The sequence below is a fragment of the Lathyrus oleraceus genome, chromosome 2, assembly GCF_024323335.1.
Source record: "Lathyrus oleraceus cultivar Zhongwan6 chromosome 2, CAAS_Psat_ZW6_1.0, whole genome shotgun sequence".
Taxonomy (NCBI): domain Eukaryota; kingdom Viridiplantae; phylum Streptophyta; class Magnoliopsida; order Fabales; family Fabaceae; genus Lathyrus; species Lathyrus oleraceus.
Genome location: NC_066580.1, coordinates 148474222 through 148487467, shown reverse-complemented (window position 1 = coordinate 148487467; position 13246 = coordinate 148474222). Strand labels below are relative to the sequence as shown.

Genomic DNA, 13246 nt, shown 5'->3' with positions numbered 1-13246 from the left:
AATGTATGTCAACATCACCCAAAATACAAAATATGCAAATATAAAATATATAAAATACGACAAACGATACATAAGAAATTAAAACATGATTTCTTCTTTTTTACATATTTAATCAGCTTTGTTGAGGACAGCTGAACACTTTCCATATCGTCAACAAAATCACTCGGTGAGCCTTTCGAAGGTGTGAGGCCAGAGCTTGCACCAGCAGGATCATAATCAATAGAGGCAGACAAAGACTTTTGCATTAGAGATGGTAAAGACATATGTAAATGATATGTCACTCAAATTATGAACTGCATAAAAAGTGAGATGCTTAAGGAATATTACAAATTAATTGGAGGTTCCTCCCGCGCTGAAGGCTCAGAGAGTTGTAACTTGGATGTATGCTAAAAAACATAATAACAAGATAAATATACATGTAGATTATCTAAATATATAAGTACTTGGTATTAGACTACCTCTTCACACTTGAATTGGTCTCTTATTTTCTGAATTGCCTCTTCATTATCTCTAAACCCAACATCAGATGATCAACCATATTTTGGATGAAACATAACTTTAATAGCCAACTCTTACTTCAACATTTTATCCAGTGCATATGGATATTCAAGTGGATTATCTTCGCCAACCTAAAATTATACAAAACTTTATAATTGTAATAGAATGTTATGGTATAAGTAGCATGTTATGGTCATTATAAGCAAGCAAGTACCTCAATCAGCTCAATATTGAGTTCAAGGACGGTCTTTCCAATCTTATTGACACAATCATCATCCCAAAAGGCAAGCCTTGCCTTGTATTTCTTATCATTTTCCTGAAATTCAAGTTTGTATCTAATTGAAAATAAAATGTTCAATTAAATTGAGACACAACACCAACCTTTATGCATTGATCAAAGTATTTCTAATTGATTGAAGACAATTGAAAATTCTATAACCACTCATATAATAAATAAACATTGGAATAGATACATCTCTCTCATGGTTTAAGAAACACTTCAAGTTTCCATCTTTAAGTGAAACATTCTTGGTACACTCACCACGCCCGTCATAAAAGCACCCAGTCTGCCCAACTTCAAACTTATCTAACTTGGCAACAATGACACATGTTGTCTCCTAGTTTTATTATAAACAATAATTCTTTAGATAACGACATAGTACAATAGTTTGAAATTTAATCATCAAAAACATTTATATAAATCATGAATCAAAATACACTTACATATTGAAGATTGTTGATCTCAACAATACTTAGCACCTGAGTTATCCATGTAAAATTATCAAGATAAGAATATTGTGAGTATTGAGTTATATCAACTTGCAAGTTAAATATTGATAATAAAGAAATCTCCACTTTAAAACGGGAAAACAAAAAACATATCCTCAACTTCTAAGAATAATAAACTTTTGATATATAATTTGAAACAATAAAATAATAATAAGTCAAAGCAATCACTTGTCTTTGAAATTATTTATCCCATCTATCGTAACATCAGTGTAATTCAGTTATATAAACATACTGGGAAAACACATTATATAAATTACTACAACAAATAGAAAGCATTCATACCTTCAGCTTCCTTGATTCGTGCATTTTTCAAAAGTACAATAACATGATTACTCTCATTGTTATTGTTGTAGTAATTGCAGAATTGTGATGTAAGGTCACCCTAAAGAGTACATTGAACTAAAGACATTCAACAATAAAATAATCAAGCAAAATATGCACTATGTTAATGGTCAATATGAAATATAATCTAAATAAATACATATTTTTCATCTTGTTATAAGAATAATGCATAATACCGCATATCTATTAGGGTAAAGACAACTTTGTTTTTGTTGTTTAACGGATTCATCTGTGTCTGAATGATTTCATGAACTCCTCCAATAACATATAATAATAAACCACACCATTAAAGAAAGCAAAAACCAAATCCAATTTATTACAAATGAAAACCAACAAAATTTCAACACTTAAATTACCAACTAAGAATTCAGATTGAAACTTTTCAGCAAGTATGTCATCAAAACTAATCAAGTTCATGTGGTTTTGAGAAATGTTTGGCAAATCTGCAGTTTTTGCGGAAGATATACCATAAAAGATCAACTTGAACTTATGAGAGATTTCCTTGAAGGAGAAGTCATTTTTAGCAACTTTTAAAGTTCTGCATAATGTATGCATTGCCTACAATAAGGGTGTACTTATACTTCTAAACCAAATGTGGTTGTATAATGACTTGAATTATGTCGCACTACAAAACCAGACAAAGAAATAAATATCATGAGATACAAAAGGCTATTTATGTTTGAAACAAAAAAATATATATAGTCATTGTCTGGATAGACAACAACAACAACTTACTTTTGCATCTATTATAACCATTTCCATGTGCTCTTTGTTAGACATGCTTGTGACATACCATAAATATTTAATCCTAACAGAAAATTTTCACAAATCCTTGGAGTCATTGATATCCTTAACATTCTCAACTAGACGTGTCATTGATTACACAATCGAGCTGATAATAAAGAAACGCAACATTACAGACTATGGAAGAAAGCAATCAAACACGTAAAACCAACATAGTAAAAAACCATAATAAACCCAGTTCAATAGTCAAATCGATGAGAAGGTGAAGGTGACTTTCAACAGCATTTGAAAACAACAATAAACACAACATAGAAACGATAATCAAACTACAAATTTGAACTTTAAAACGAACAATTAACATATAAAGGAAAAACAAATGATTGTGAGATAATGTTTAATTTATTACCATCAACGAAATAGGTGGATTTGTGTTCGGAAATCGTGAAGGAGCGTTAATGGTAGACGAAATATGAAAGGCGGAAGTTGTATAGTAGCAACTGAGTTGTATGCTATGAATGAGTTCTACCAACTCTTGCGTATGAATATGGATGGTGTAGTACGGGAGGAAGTTGTATAGTTGTAATTGAGTTTGCTTTCCCAATGGATTTTGTGAAGGTGAGAAAAACACAAGAATGGAGATTGAATTGCATTGACTTTTTTTTTCTTTTTAAAATCTTAAATCAGATTCTAAACACAAGGTTGTAGAATCTGATATAGACAGAGATAGGAAGTAGATATAATAAGCAAGAAAGAATAATAACACACAAAGTTATCCTGGTTCCTCTCACTACTTGAGAGTAATTCAGTCCCTTTGTACTTACAAGAGATTTTCACTATATAGTACAAGATTACAATTTTCTCAAACACACAAACAATAGACTTCATTTGCTCAAACATTAAAGTAAGAGACTTATTTTGCTCAAGCACACAAGCAAGAGACTTTCAATGCTTAAACGCATGAGCAAGAAACTTTTAATGCTCAAACACTTCGTAAGAGACTTCTTACAATCTACCTAACGAATGAATGATTGTTTGGAAAAATACACTTGATATACAATCAGAGATGTATAAAGAATACGGCACAAATATACTCTTTTAAGACTTAGGGATTTCTAAGATTTACAAGACTAAGAAATTCTAAGTTCAACTTGTACTTTTGCTTTTACAGAGTATCTTCTCTTTGAGTGTCAATTGATATATTTTTCTTCAAGTCTTTAGATCCTTAAATAGAGAATAAAAATAGACGTTGAAGATGCAACATAGTTGAGTCCTTTAAGAAGCTTCAAAAGAGATATTTGGGATGTTTCACCAAATTATCAAGGTAGTTTGAAAATCCTTTACTACAAAAGAAATTAGCAGTTGCATCCTAACAGACCTTATGGAGAAAATAGATCTTCGGTCTTCACATGACATAGTAGACTCAGAGGTTGATAGGGATCCATCAGAGTCACCTTGATCCTTGCGCTTTGTCTTCAGAGGCTGACTCCTTCAAATGTTGACCTCTTCAGAAGTTAACTTATACCAAAAATAACTTAATAGCATATTTAGATTGTCTTATTTGAGTTTATCTACTATCATAAATATAAATAGTTTTGAATCTCTTTAGAAGAGCTGGTAGAAACAACTTATGACCTAAATTATTTTAAATTTATTTTCATAAATTCTCAATCCCTATGATAACTTAGGAGAACAACTCGTACCTTACATGAAATAGTTTGACTTTATTTCATCTTTTTGTTATTGAAATAGTTTATACACAAGTATTAATTTGGCTATATAACATTTGACAGAATGACTAATTTGAGTTTCTCTAATCCTGGTTATATTGCAAATAACTTACTATTTTCTTAATTTATTCCAAAGTTTTTTTTATTGGAGATTTACAAGCCTAACTTGAAACTATGACTAGCTGTTGTTTAATAGACTCTCTGGTTTTGGTTTTTCATCATCTTCCATCTTAGAGTTCTGAATGAGTAATATCTGCATTCTCCTTCCTTTGATTCTTCATGTGATTCATTTTCACTGCATATCATTTTCCATGTTTCTACCTAACTTTCCAAGAAAAACATGTGTGATTCTCTACTAGCAATACTTCAAATCCGTGGCAAAGTCTTCTCTATAAACATCGAGATTGTGATAACTAGTAGAAACACTGTTTCTCGAAAGGGCAAGATGATAATACTTGAAGAAGAACTGTCTTGCTGAACCTTCTCGTAAGGAAATCCAATTGATGGCGGTGGTGGAGGAGGAAATGCACCATTTGGTTTGTTAATCCTGTTGCAATTCAAAATGTTGAAAGAGAGTTAGAATCATGTTAGAAAAGACGCCCATTATAACCATTATAACCATAGATGAGTTTACGTGTGTTGAAAAACGGGGACACGTCTAATCTTAGGAGTGTTTGTGCTTCATAGATTTTTGTTTGCAAGTATCTGACGCACGTCGCACAATAAATTGAAAGAAAATGGAAAAGTCGCGATAATATCTGAGGGAGAAAATAAACATATACTTGTTGCTAGTAGGACAGAACACAATGTCATATTCATAAGCTTTGCAAGTGAAAGTGCTGCTTCCATCATCAAATGCATAGCTATAAGCTCTTGGACAAGCCTTCTTGAAAATTGTGGAATAATAGGAAGGTTGGCATATTGTTGGATTAGCAAATTGTCCACTGCAGCAGTACTGATCTGATCCAAATGCTTCACAGGCACTCTTACAACCAATTACACTACCTTGGTATCCATCACCACCAACCACTTGAAGTTCTTTTGGACAACCTATAAAAATTTGGGATTTTTTAATCAAAAAAGCGTATCAGTCACCTGAAGCCCAGACACAAACACGACACTAACACGTCGACATCAATAATAATTTGAAAACATGAATAAATTGAACGTAATTACAAGTATCAGTGTCGCGTTGGTATCGTTAATTTAGAACTCATACCTCTGTTAAGATCAGTTACACAACCTGTAGAATTACAGGCACTATTACCATATACACCTCTTGGTAGAACAAGCAAAGGCAAATTGTAGCCATCAACCATGCTAACATCATAGTAATCTTGTTGGTTACCTAGCCCAAGTGTAATCTCAAAGAGTGAAGTAGGTGGAGCTGCACCATTCCCATCACATTCAAGCCTTCCACCGCAATCACCAGTTTGACATTTCCCGATTCCTGTTGCATCAAATGTGCAACCAGTCCTCGCCCATATCCGACCTGACCAACCAGGAACACTAGTTAGTTTCACAGCTTGACCTGAGTCAAGCTGGAATCCGGTCGTTGGTAGCGGCGGTGTTCCTGCGCCGGCAAGTGTGCCGGGCCATATAGTATAAGGACAATTGTTTGTTATGGTGAATATGTTAGAGAAAGTGCAAGATAACAAAGTGAAAAGAACAAAAAAGAAAGTTAGGAGTTTCCAAGGTACAACAACTATTGGCATTATCAATGATTATAGCTGTTTGTTATTTTATGGTTATAAAAATAGAAAATATTGACAATAGAGGAGGTGGAAATAATAGACTTGTAATGTTTCTCATATTTGTAATATAAAGTGTTGGTGTGATATGCTATGATGATGAATTATGAGTTTCTTTGGTATTAAAAAAACCAAAACGTTACTTTGCTTTGATGAAATTCTTAGCCGCAAGACTAGCTTTATAGGTTTAGTATTTCTTTTTATTGTGGATACTGGATAATAGATAGCCTAACTTAGAAGCAATTCTTTGCCTTTTCTATTTCATTGGAAAAATGAAAATCTACAAAATAAGGAAATCTCTATGAAAGAAAATCTATGACAAAGAATCTAGTAAAGAAAAGGGGATTCGAGATTGCAAAAAGATGGCAAGTTGCATAGGATTATCCTATAAAGAAGTGACCTATTATTCCTCAGAGAGAAAAATATTGACTAGGTATATGGAAACTTGTTATGTATGCATTATATGCATTATATTTTGAAAAGCTATGTTTCACGGTGATTTTTCACACACACAATTAATATTAGTAGTGACTTAAAAACATTGACATATTCGAACTATTGAACTTTAATTATGAGAGGTACTAAAGAATAACTTTTCAATAGAAAATTTGAATATGTCCTCAATTATTATCAAGTCTACCCGTTGGGAGACTAGCCCCACCTCACAAACTTCTGGAACAAAGCTGGTAGAATTTTGAATTCAATTTTTTAGCTTTAACAACCACATGTAGTAATACTAATAATAAAAGAAATTTGAAACTTCTTGGCACATTTTAATTAAACTTGCCTAGTTTTATATCATTTTTTTGGCAAAGGAAAATGACATTAAAAGTAAAAGCAAATCAGAACATCCACCATTAGGATAGCTGCATTTACATGAAAAGAATTTCATTGATTGGATACTTACAAGAAACAAGGTATGAAATAGAGACATCAAAATTGGAAGGAAAAAAAATGAACGATCTTCTAGCTTCACAAATATGCTAAGAATGAAACAGAAGTAAGAAATTCAGCTGATGCCATGAACAAGGCAATTCAGATAAGTTACATTCAATCCTTCAATTCAAAAACAGGCTATTACTTTCAATCAGGGTTTTCTGAAATTTTTGAAGATCCTGTATAGGTTAACCATGATTATCAACCCTATTTAATCATGGTTTAACTCTAACAAATCTATTATGAGACCCTATGATAAATTTGAGGTCATGCTATCTAGCCCATCTGCACATCCTCAAAGGAAACTCTACTTTCAATCCTTGAACACATTATGCAGATATTTTTGGTGACAGTGATGATAGATTTCTTGGTGAGGACAACCCTTTATTCGCTCAATTTCACCTCACATTCTACAAGAAATAGATCATATATAATGGAGAAATCAAACACAATGCAGTCTGAAATTCAATGAGAATGAATATCTAAGATCAGCGCCACCTACTTTATCAGCCTTCGATATAGTGTCATAACTGCTCCTGCCTCAATTCTTTTGACATCTTGTAGCGTCAAAATATCCTATTAACTCTTCACAGCTCCATTCTCCAAACTTTGGCCAAGACAGAGAGACACGAGCTAAACTTGCAATGGATGTACCTACATCAAGAAAATGAAATTTTATCAGTATTTCATGTCATTATGACAGAGAAAATCAATCATAAGAAATCATTCAATATTGCAACACAAATATTTTGAAGGCACCTTCCTAGCACATATGCTTCAAAACCTGCACAATTTACATTCAACTCACACAGCCATTTGTCAATCAATTTTAACCATAAAAAATAACAGAAATTCAATTCAAAACAAGTTTGAATGAAAACTAGTATCATCTCCCTTGAGCCTGTAACAGAGGAAAAGTTAGTAAACCAGCCGTCATAAGAATCCAAAAACTTGCATATGAAGAACTGGATAAAACCTGAGCTACCAGCAGGAACAAGATCGATACTTTTTTCTGTTTTAACAGAACCATAGTAAACAAAAGTGGAAGAATACACAAGTGTGCCACTCTAATACTAGAATATGGACGCTTCATGATTACAGATACATGAAAATGAGAAACATTGCTAATAATTACATCAACCAGGTCCATATAAATTAAAGCATCATAGAATGCCGGAACATATCCTGTGGTAAGCTATAAGAGTCAGATTCTCGGTAAGTTAGCAAGAAACGGATTTCAATTCAAGTCTCATAACTGTTTACACACAGCCTGCTCAAATCTCCATTCAACAGTCAAGCTACTTAAAATACTGCATTACATTATTACTAGAAACATAAAGACGACCTACGGCGAATGGGGACACATCATGTCCACCAATCGGCGATTCATAAGTGTTCAAGTTCAGTTATGGATACTCATCAGTAATGAAGTAAAAAAAAACGGAAAAACGATAAAGATCTCCTTCAGTTATATGAATCTCGATATCTAATTTGTATCCATGCCGTCTCCAACTTGGCTGCAGATAGGACTGACAGCAGAGAAAGATCTCTCAAATGGAGAAGGATGGAACTGTGCATCCCGCCTACGCTTACAACCGATGTTATCAACAGGCGAACTCTCTGCCGCGTCGAGCTTCCTTCGAACGCCTCTCACTGCCTGTTCTTCTGTTGGAGTCAGGGGGAAAATCTGACGACTTGCTAGGCAAAGGGAGCTATGGTTATCATACAGAATTCTCTGGTTACAGTTTTTATCACAGATGTGTGTCAGCCCTGTGAGCTTGCAGCGAAACATGTTTCCGCAAACACGTTCGTTCTGGCATTTCCAGTCGCATTTGTGAACAGAACTCGGACCATCATGGCCCAAAATACTTGACAGATAAATAACATTTGAAGGAGCGGCAACCATAGAATTTCCATATACCTCCATTTCTTCAAATCCAAAGAGAGAAACTTCTAAGATTTCAATCTAATTTCACTCCAACTTTACGGCCTTCCCTGAATCGTCTGCAGGGCCCACCACAACAACATAGAATTCAGTCAAACTCAACAGAAACTGACCCGCTTGTGTCTAATTACTTAACTCATACACTAATTTCACTTTAATTTCCTTCTAACAATAAACTAATTACATACTTATCTACAACTAATTATTCCATTTAAAAATTGATTATAGGTTAAACTTAAAAGAGAAAATTGCTTCCATAAATTTAGATCTCAAACCATAGATGAAAAAGGGAAAACCTAACCTAAATAAACAATATTATATCAAATGAGAGAAACCTAAATGGATTCTCAACAATATCTAATCACAAAATGACATATAAAATATCTGCGTATTCTAATTACCATCATGTCCCTCTCATGCTAATAAGACAAACCCTAAATATCCACATGGGGCAGATCTAAACCAGTGCCAAATTATGATGATTAACAACAAAACAACATAATTAACACAAATTATGAAAATAATTAATTATTTTCATTAAAAAAAACTGTATTCAGAAAATTATGAAAATAAAAATAGAATTGTACATAACAAATTAATGAAAAGGGAGAAAATGAACTCACATGCTTTTGAACAAAGTCAAGCTACAAAGTCTTCTTCCACAATATACCTACAAAAATGAGGAAAGAGAAAAAACACCTAACAAATAAAGAGAAATTGATAAGAAAAATGAAAGAAAAAATCTCAACACACTCTCTCTCTCTCTCCACCTAAACCGAACTAACAAAATGGAAATTAGCAAGGAGGGAAGAAGAATGGGACCGAGTATTTATAGAAAGTAATCCACTTACGGACACTGTGGACTTGTGGGTGGGACATAGAGAGATATAGGACAAAACTAAATGCGGGTAAATTTCGGGTAAATTGTGATCCAAATGCGGAATGTGTTGAGATCGGGTCGGGTTGTCTAAGGTGTCAGTGTTTCCATCGATTTTGGATTAACTATCGGATCCAACTGCAACGTTCTTTCTCAACCTGTCGCTTTCTTATTTCTTTTTATTAAATTAAATATTAGTAATAGTTATATCATTTTTTTTTAGTTTAAGTTTTGTTTAAATTTAAACAAATTACAGATTTTATAAAAATAATTCATTGTCTTATAAAAAAATTACAGTATCATTTTTAGAATGAAATAATATAGATAAAAAATAATAATTAAGGGAGACTAAAATACATTTATATTAATGGTAGTCGTTGGAAGTAGTTAATTGGATATATTATTAAAAAATAATAAAATTTGATTAATTTTGATACAGTCGATATATATATTATTTATACGGTTAATCACTCATATATATTAATGTACGATTTTTATTATTATAGTTGTAAGAAATTCTTTGACAATTAATATTGTTTTACAATTTTTAAACAAAAATAGTTACATATTGAAAAAAAAAAAAGATTAAAAAAAAGTTCAAAAAAAATTATAAATATATAATTCAAGTTTATTCTTTACAAAGTCAGATCTAATGTTAATGAGAATAGAATAAATTAGGCGGAGAGAATTAGATGTGAGGCAAAACAGTCCGCACAACTAATTTCCTCTAGTTTAAATTGTCAAGGAATAAGAGTAGCGACCCCAAAAGATTTGACCACCAAAAGGGAATTTGATTTCAACCATAGATTTTACCAACGGTAAGAAGTGGCAATTTTAATAGTCTTAAGGACGTAGAAAATTCAACAATAAAGAAGGAAGACCAAGGTAAAAGCTCATAAAACCCAACAATTAAATCATCTTTATGGTCTTTGAAAAGGTCGTCATATACAGTTTTGTTAGAGTTATGAATGTAAGCTCCATCACAATTTCCTTTCACCCAATTTGAATTTGGAGGAGTCCAGATGACCTTCTAATTTGTGGAGCTTTAATGAGATGAAAGGGAATGTTAAAAGCAGACCTGAATGCAAATTCAAAATTTGAGTTTGAAGAAGAAAGTCTTGATCTTTTTTTCAGTGATGCTGATTTGAGACCTGACTTATACAATAATTAGCTCCATATACACTCTTCTATTTTTGAACCTGACACAATTTCTAGCAAACAAAATGGCATTGATGAGATAAATGAGAGTTTATGTGAATATTAGACTATCATGCTTGGAACTGCTTATATCACCCAGCAACCATAAAACATCCAAAGAAGTAAAATAGATAGGGGTTTGAAGGAGTGAATTGAGCCAGCACCATAACTTTTTAGCAAACAGATAATCAAAAAAATATGAAAAGTAGATTTAGAGTTTGACTCACAGAGGGAACACATAGATGCCAAAGAACTACCTCTGAGTTTGAGCATATCATCATCATTATGATCATTAGTATTCATTAGTCTCCAAACCAAAAGAGATTTAGAAGGAGGAATATCAATAGACCAAATAACATTTGCCCAATTAAGAGACAAAGATGCATGAGCCTTGAAAAGATAAGTATCTTTTAGAATCAAGTCGCCTGAGATAGAATCTTTCCCTACCAAATGATCATCAAGCATACCAAAAGGAGGCTTGATGGTAGACAACTTAAGGCAAACCTCGGGGAAAAGATCATGCCAATAAGGAGGTATAATCCAGACATTATCACCAATAAACTCTTCCACCTCAGCATGGATCGACATACCTTGAGAAGAAAGTAAATCAGGATCAAACATTGATAAAACTGGATCACCACACCGGCTGTCTTTCCAAAAAGAGATGGAAGAACCATTACTAGGAAGCTAAATTGAATTAGCGGAGATCACTAACAACTCATATTTAAAAGTGGACTAAAGAGAAGAAAAGATGTGATACCTAATAAAGCCAAAGGATATCTTCACTCTAGCTCTCAACAGATTAGCCCAAGGCTTCCCACTAGTTTAAGGTTATTGGCTTCATTTAAGCAGATGAGTGACCTGATACCAAGACCTCCATGAGGAATAGCCTTGCAAAGGAATTTCCAAGAAATAGTAATTAACTTCCTTCTTTTACATCACTGTTCCAAATGAAATTCCTAATAGTTGTTTCAATCCTTTTGAGAGTAGCATTAGGCCAGGCATAAACAAAAATATAGTGAATGAGCATACTTTATATCACAGATTTAACTAGGCAACCCCTATCTGCAATTGAGAGAAGATAATCTTTCCAAGCATAGATCTTGGCTAGGATTTTATTAGCAATAGGATGTAAGTGATGCGCTTTCGCCCTGCCTTTGAAAATAGTCACACCTAAGTAATTAATAGGGAAATTACCTTTAGAAAAACGAGTTCTAGCCACAAAAACATCAAGTCTAACATCTGACATTGAACCATAGTAAATGGTGGATTTTAATTGACTAAAGATTTGACCAAAATTAGCGAAATCTCTCGAGAAGACATAATTGAGAGTTGTAATATTAGAGAATTTTCCTTTGTAGAATATGAAAGTATCATCAGCATACAAAGTATATGAAAGAACTTTAACTTGTCTTGCTCCGACCATAAGGTCAACCTTTCTTTTCTTGTACAAGCAAAGAAAGACTTATACTAAGGACATTTTCATGCAAACAAAAATAAAATAGGAGAGAGAAGGTCACCCTACCTCACCGCTCTATTACATTTGAAGAATTCATGAGTTGTGCCATTGATTGTTACAGACAAATGAGCTGAATTATGAATAGTGGAGATCCAAGAACAGAACTTAGGATTGAAGCCAAACTTAGGAAGCACTTTAAGAAGAAAGCTCAAATCTAAAGTATCAAAATCCTTTGAAATATCCATCTTAATGGCTAAGTTCCCACCAGTAGATTTTATGTCAAGCAAGTTCATAGCCTCTAAAGCAAGGCAGATACTATCTTTGATATTCATGTCTTGGATGAACCCTTTTTGCTCATTGGATGTGATGAAAGTCATTGTACTAGCTAATATGTGTCACTCCGCGAAAAAATACCTAAGCGTATCGCACGCTCAAAGATACAACAGAGTCTCCACCTAACTTTATTTATTCCAAAGGAAAGGGAAAATATTGATAAAACCCAAAGGGAAGAGAAAAGGGTAAGGAAGTCGATTATGCAAGGGAAAGATATTAGCATTCCTCACATCTGTTGTACTCAACGGGAACCATTTTGATTGTTCTTTTCATAAATGGGTGTTATTATCTAAAGGTTATTTGCGATTTATTAAAGGGGAAAAATAAGTTTTTAATTAATGTGACCGTCAAAGATTCAGACCCTCGTGCATATGTTTCCTCATAGTGCAATAAGGAAATTAGAGTTTTGTAGTTCGTGGTAGAAAATACAAATGTGTTGGATGTTTTTATTGAACGATGTTAACATTCGCATTTTAGCAGTTAAATGTTGCTTGTATGCTCGCGCATGGGAGACTTAAATGGTGTTCGTGTTGCGATAGAACGAAGGTGACATGTATTTTATGAAAAGGTTTTGAATTTCGTAAGGCAAAAAATTAGTTTGATGGGTTAAGATTGATTTTAGCTTTGAAAATATTGTCTTGATTTAAA

The 13246-nt window shown here is 33.1% G+C and overlaps 3 protein-coding genes across 3 annotated transcripts; all 3 read right to left on the bottom strand.

Annotated features, from left to right (window-relative positions):
* Positions 1 to 572: 572 nt before the first annotated feature.
* LOC127122340 (uncharacterized) lies at positions 573 to 2184 on the bottom strand. The gene is made up of 6 exons (XM_051052692.1): positions 1909 to 2184; positions 1570 to 1669; positions 1222 to 1352; positions 972 to 1115; positions 713 to 814; positions 573 to 629 (listed from the first exon to the last, which is right to left on the bottom strand). The coding sequence occupies exons 1-6, from the start codon at positions 2182 to 2184 to the stop codon at positions 573 to 575; spliced, it is 810 nt and encodes a 269-aa protein (XP_050908649.1).
* A 1890-nt stretch (positions 2185 to 4074) lies between these two features.
* Positions 4075 to 6584, bottom strand: LOC127118593 (pathogenesis-related thaumatin-like protein 3.5). The gene is made up of 3 exons (XM_051048811.1): positions 5320 to 6584; positions 4883 to 5150; positions 4075 to 4647 (listed from the first exon to the last, which is right to left on the bottom strand). Exons 1-3 carry the CDS (start codon positions 5813 to 5815, stop codon positions 4467 to 4469), a joined length of 945 nt encoding a protein of 314 aa, XP_050904768.1. The 5' UTR covers positions 5816 to 6584; the 3' UTR covers positions 4075 to 4466.
* Positions 6585 to 8007: 1423 nt separating this feature from the next.
* On the bottom strand, positions 8008 to 9585 carry LOC127118594 (uncharacterized). Its single transcript, XM_051048813.1, has 2 exons — positions 9356 to 9585; positions 8008 to 8791 (listed from the first exon to the last, which is right to left on the bottom strand). Exon 2 carries the CDS (start codon positions 8712 to 8714, stop codon positions 8274 to 8276), a length of 441 nt encoding a protein of 146 aa, XP_050904770.1. The 5' UTR covers positions 8715 to 8791; positions 9356 to 9585; the 3' UTR covers positions 8008 to 8273.
* Between the last annotated feature and the right edge of the window lie 3661 nt (positions 9586 to 13246).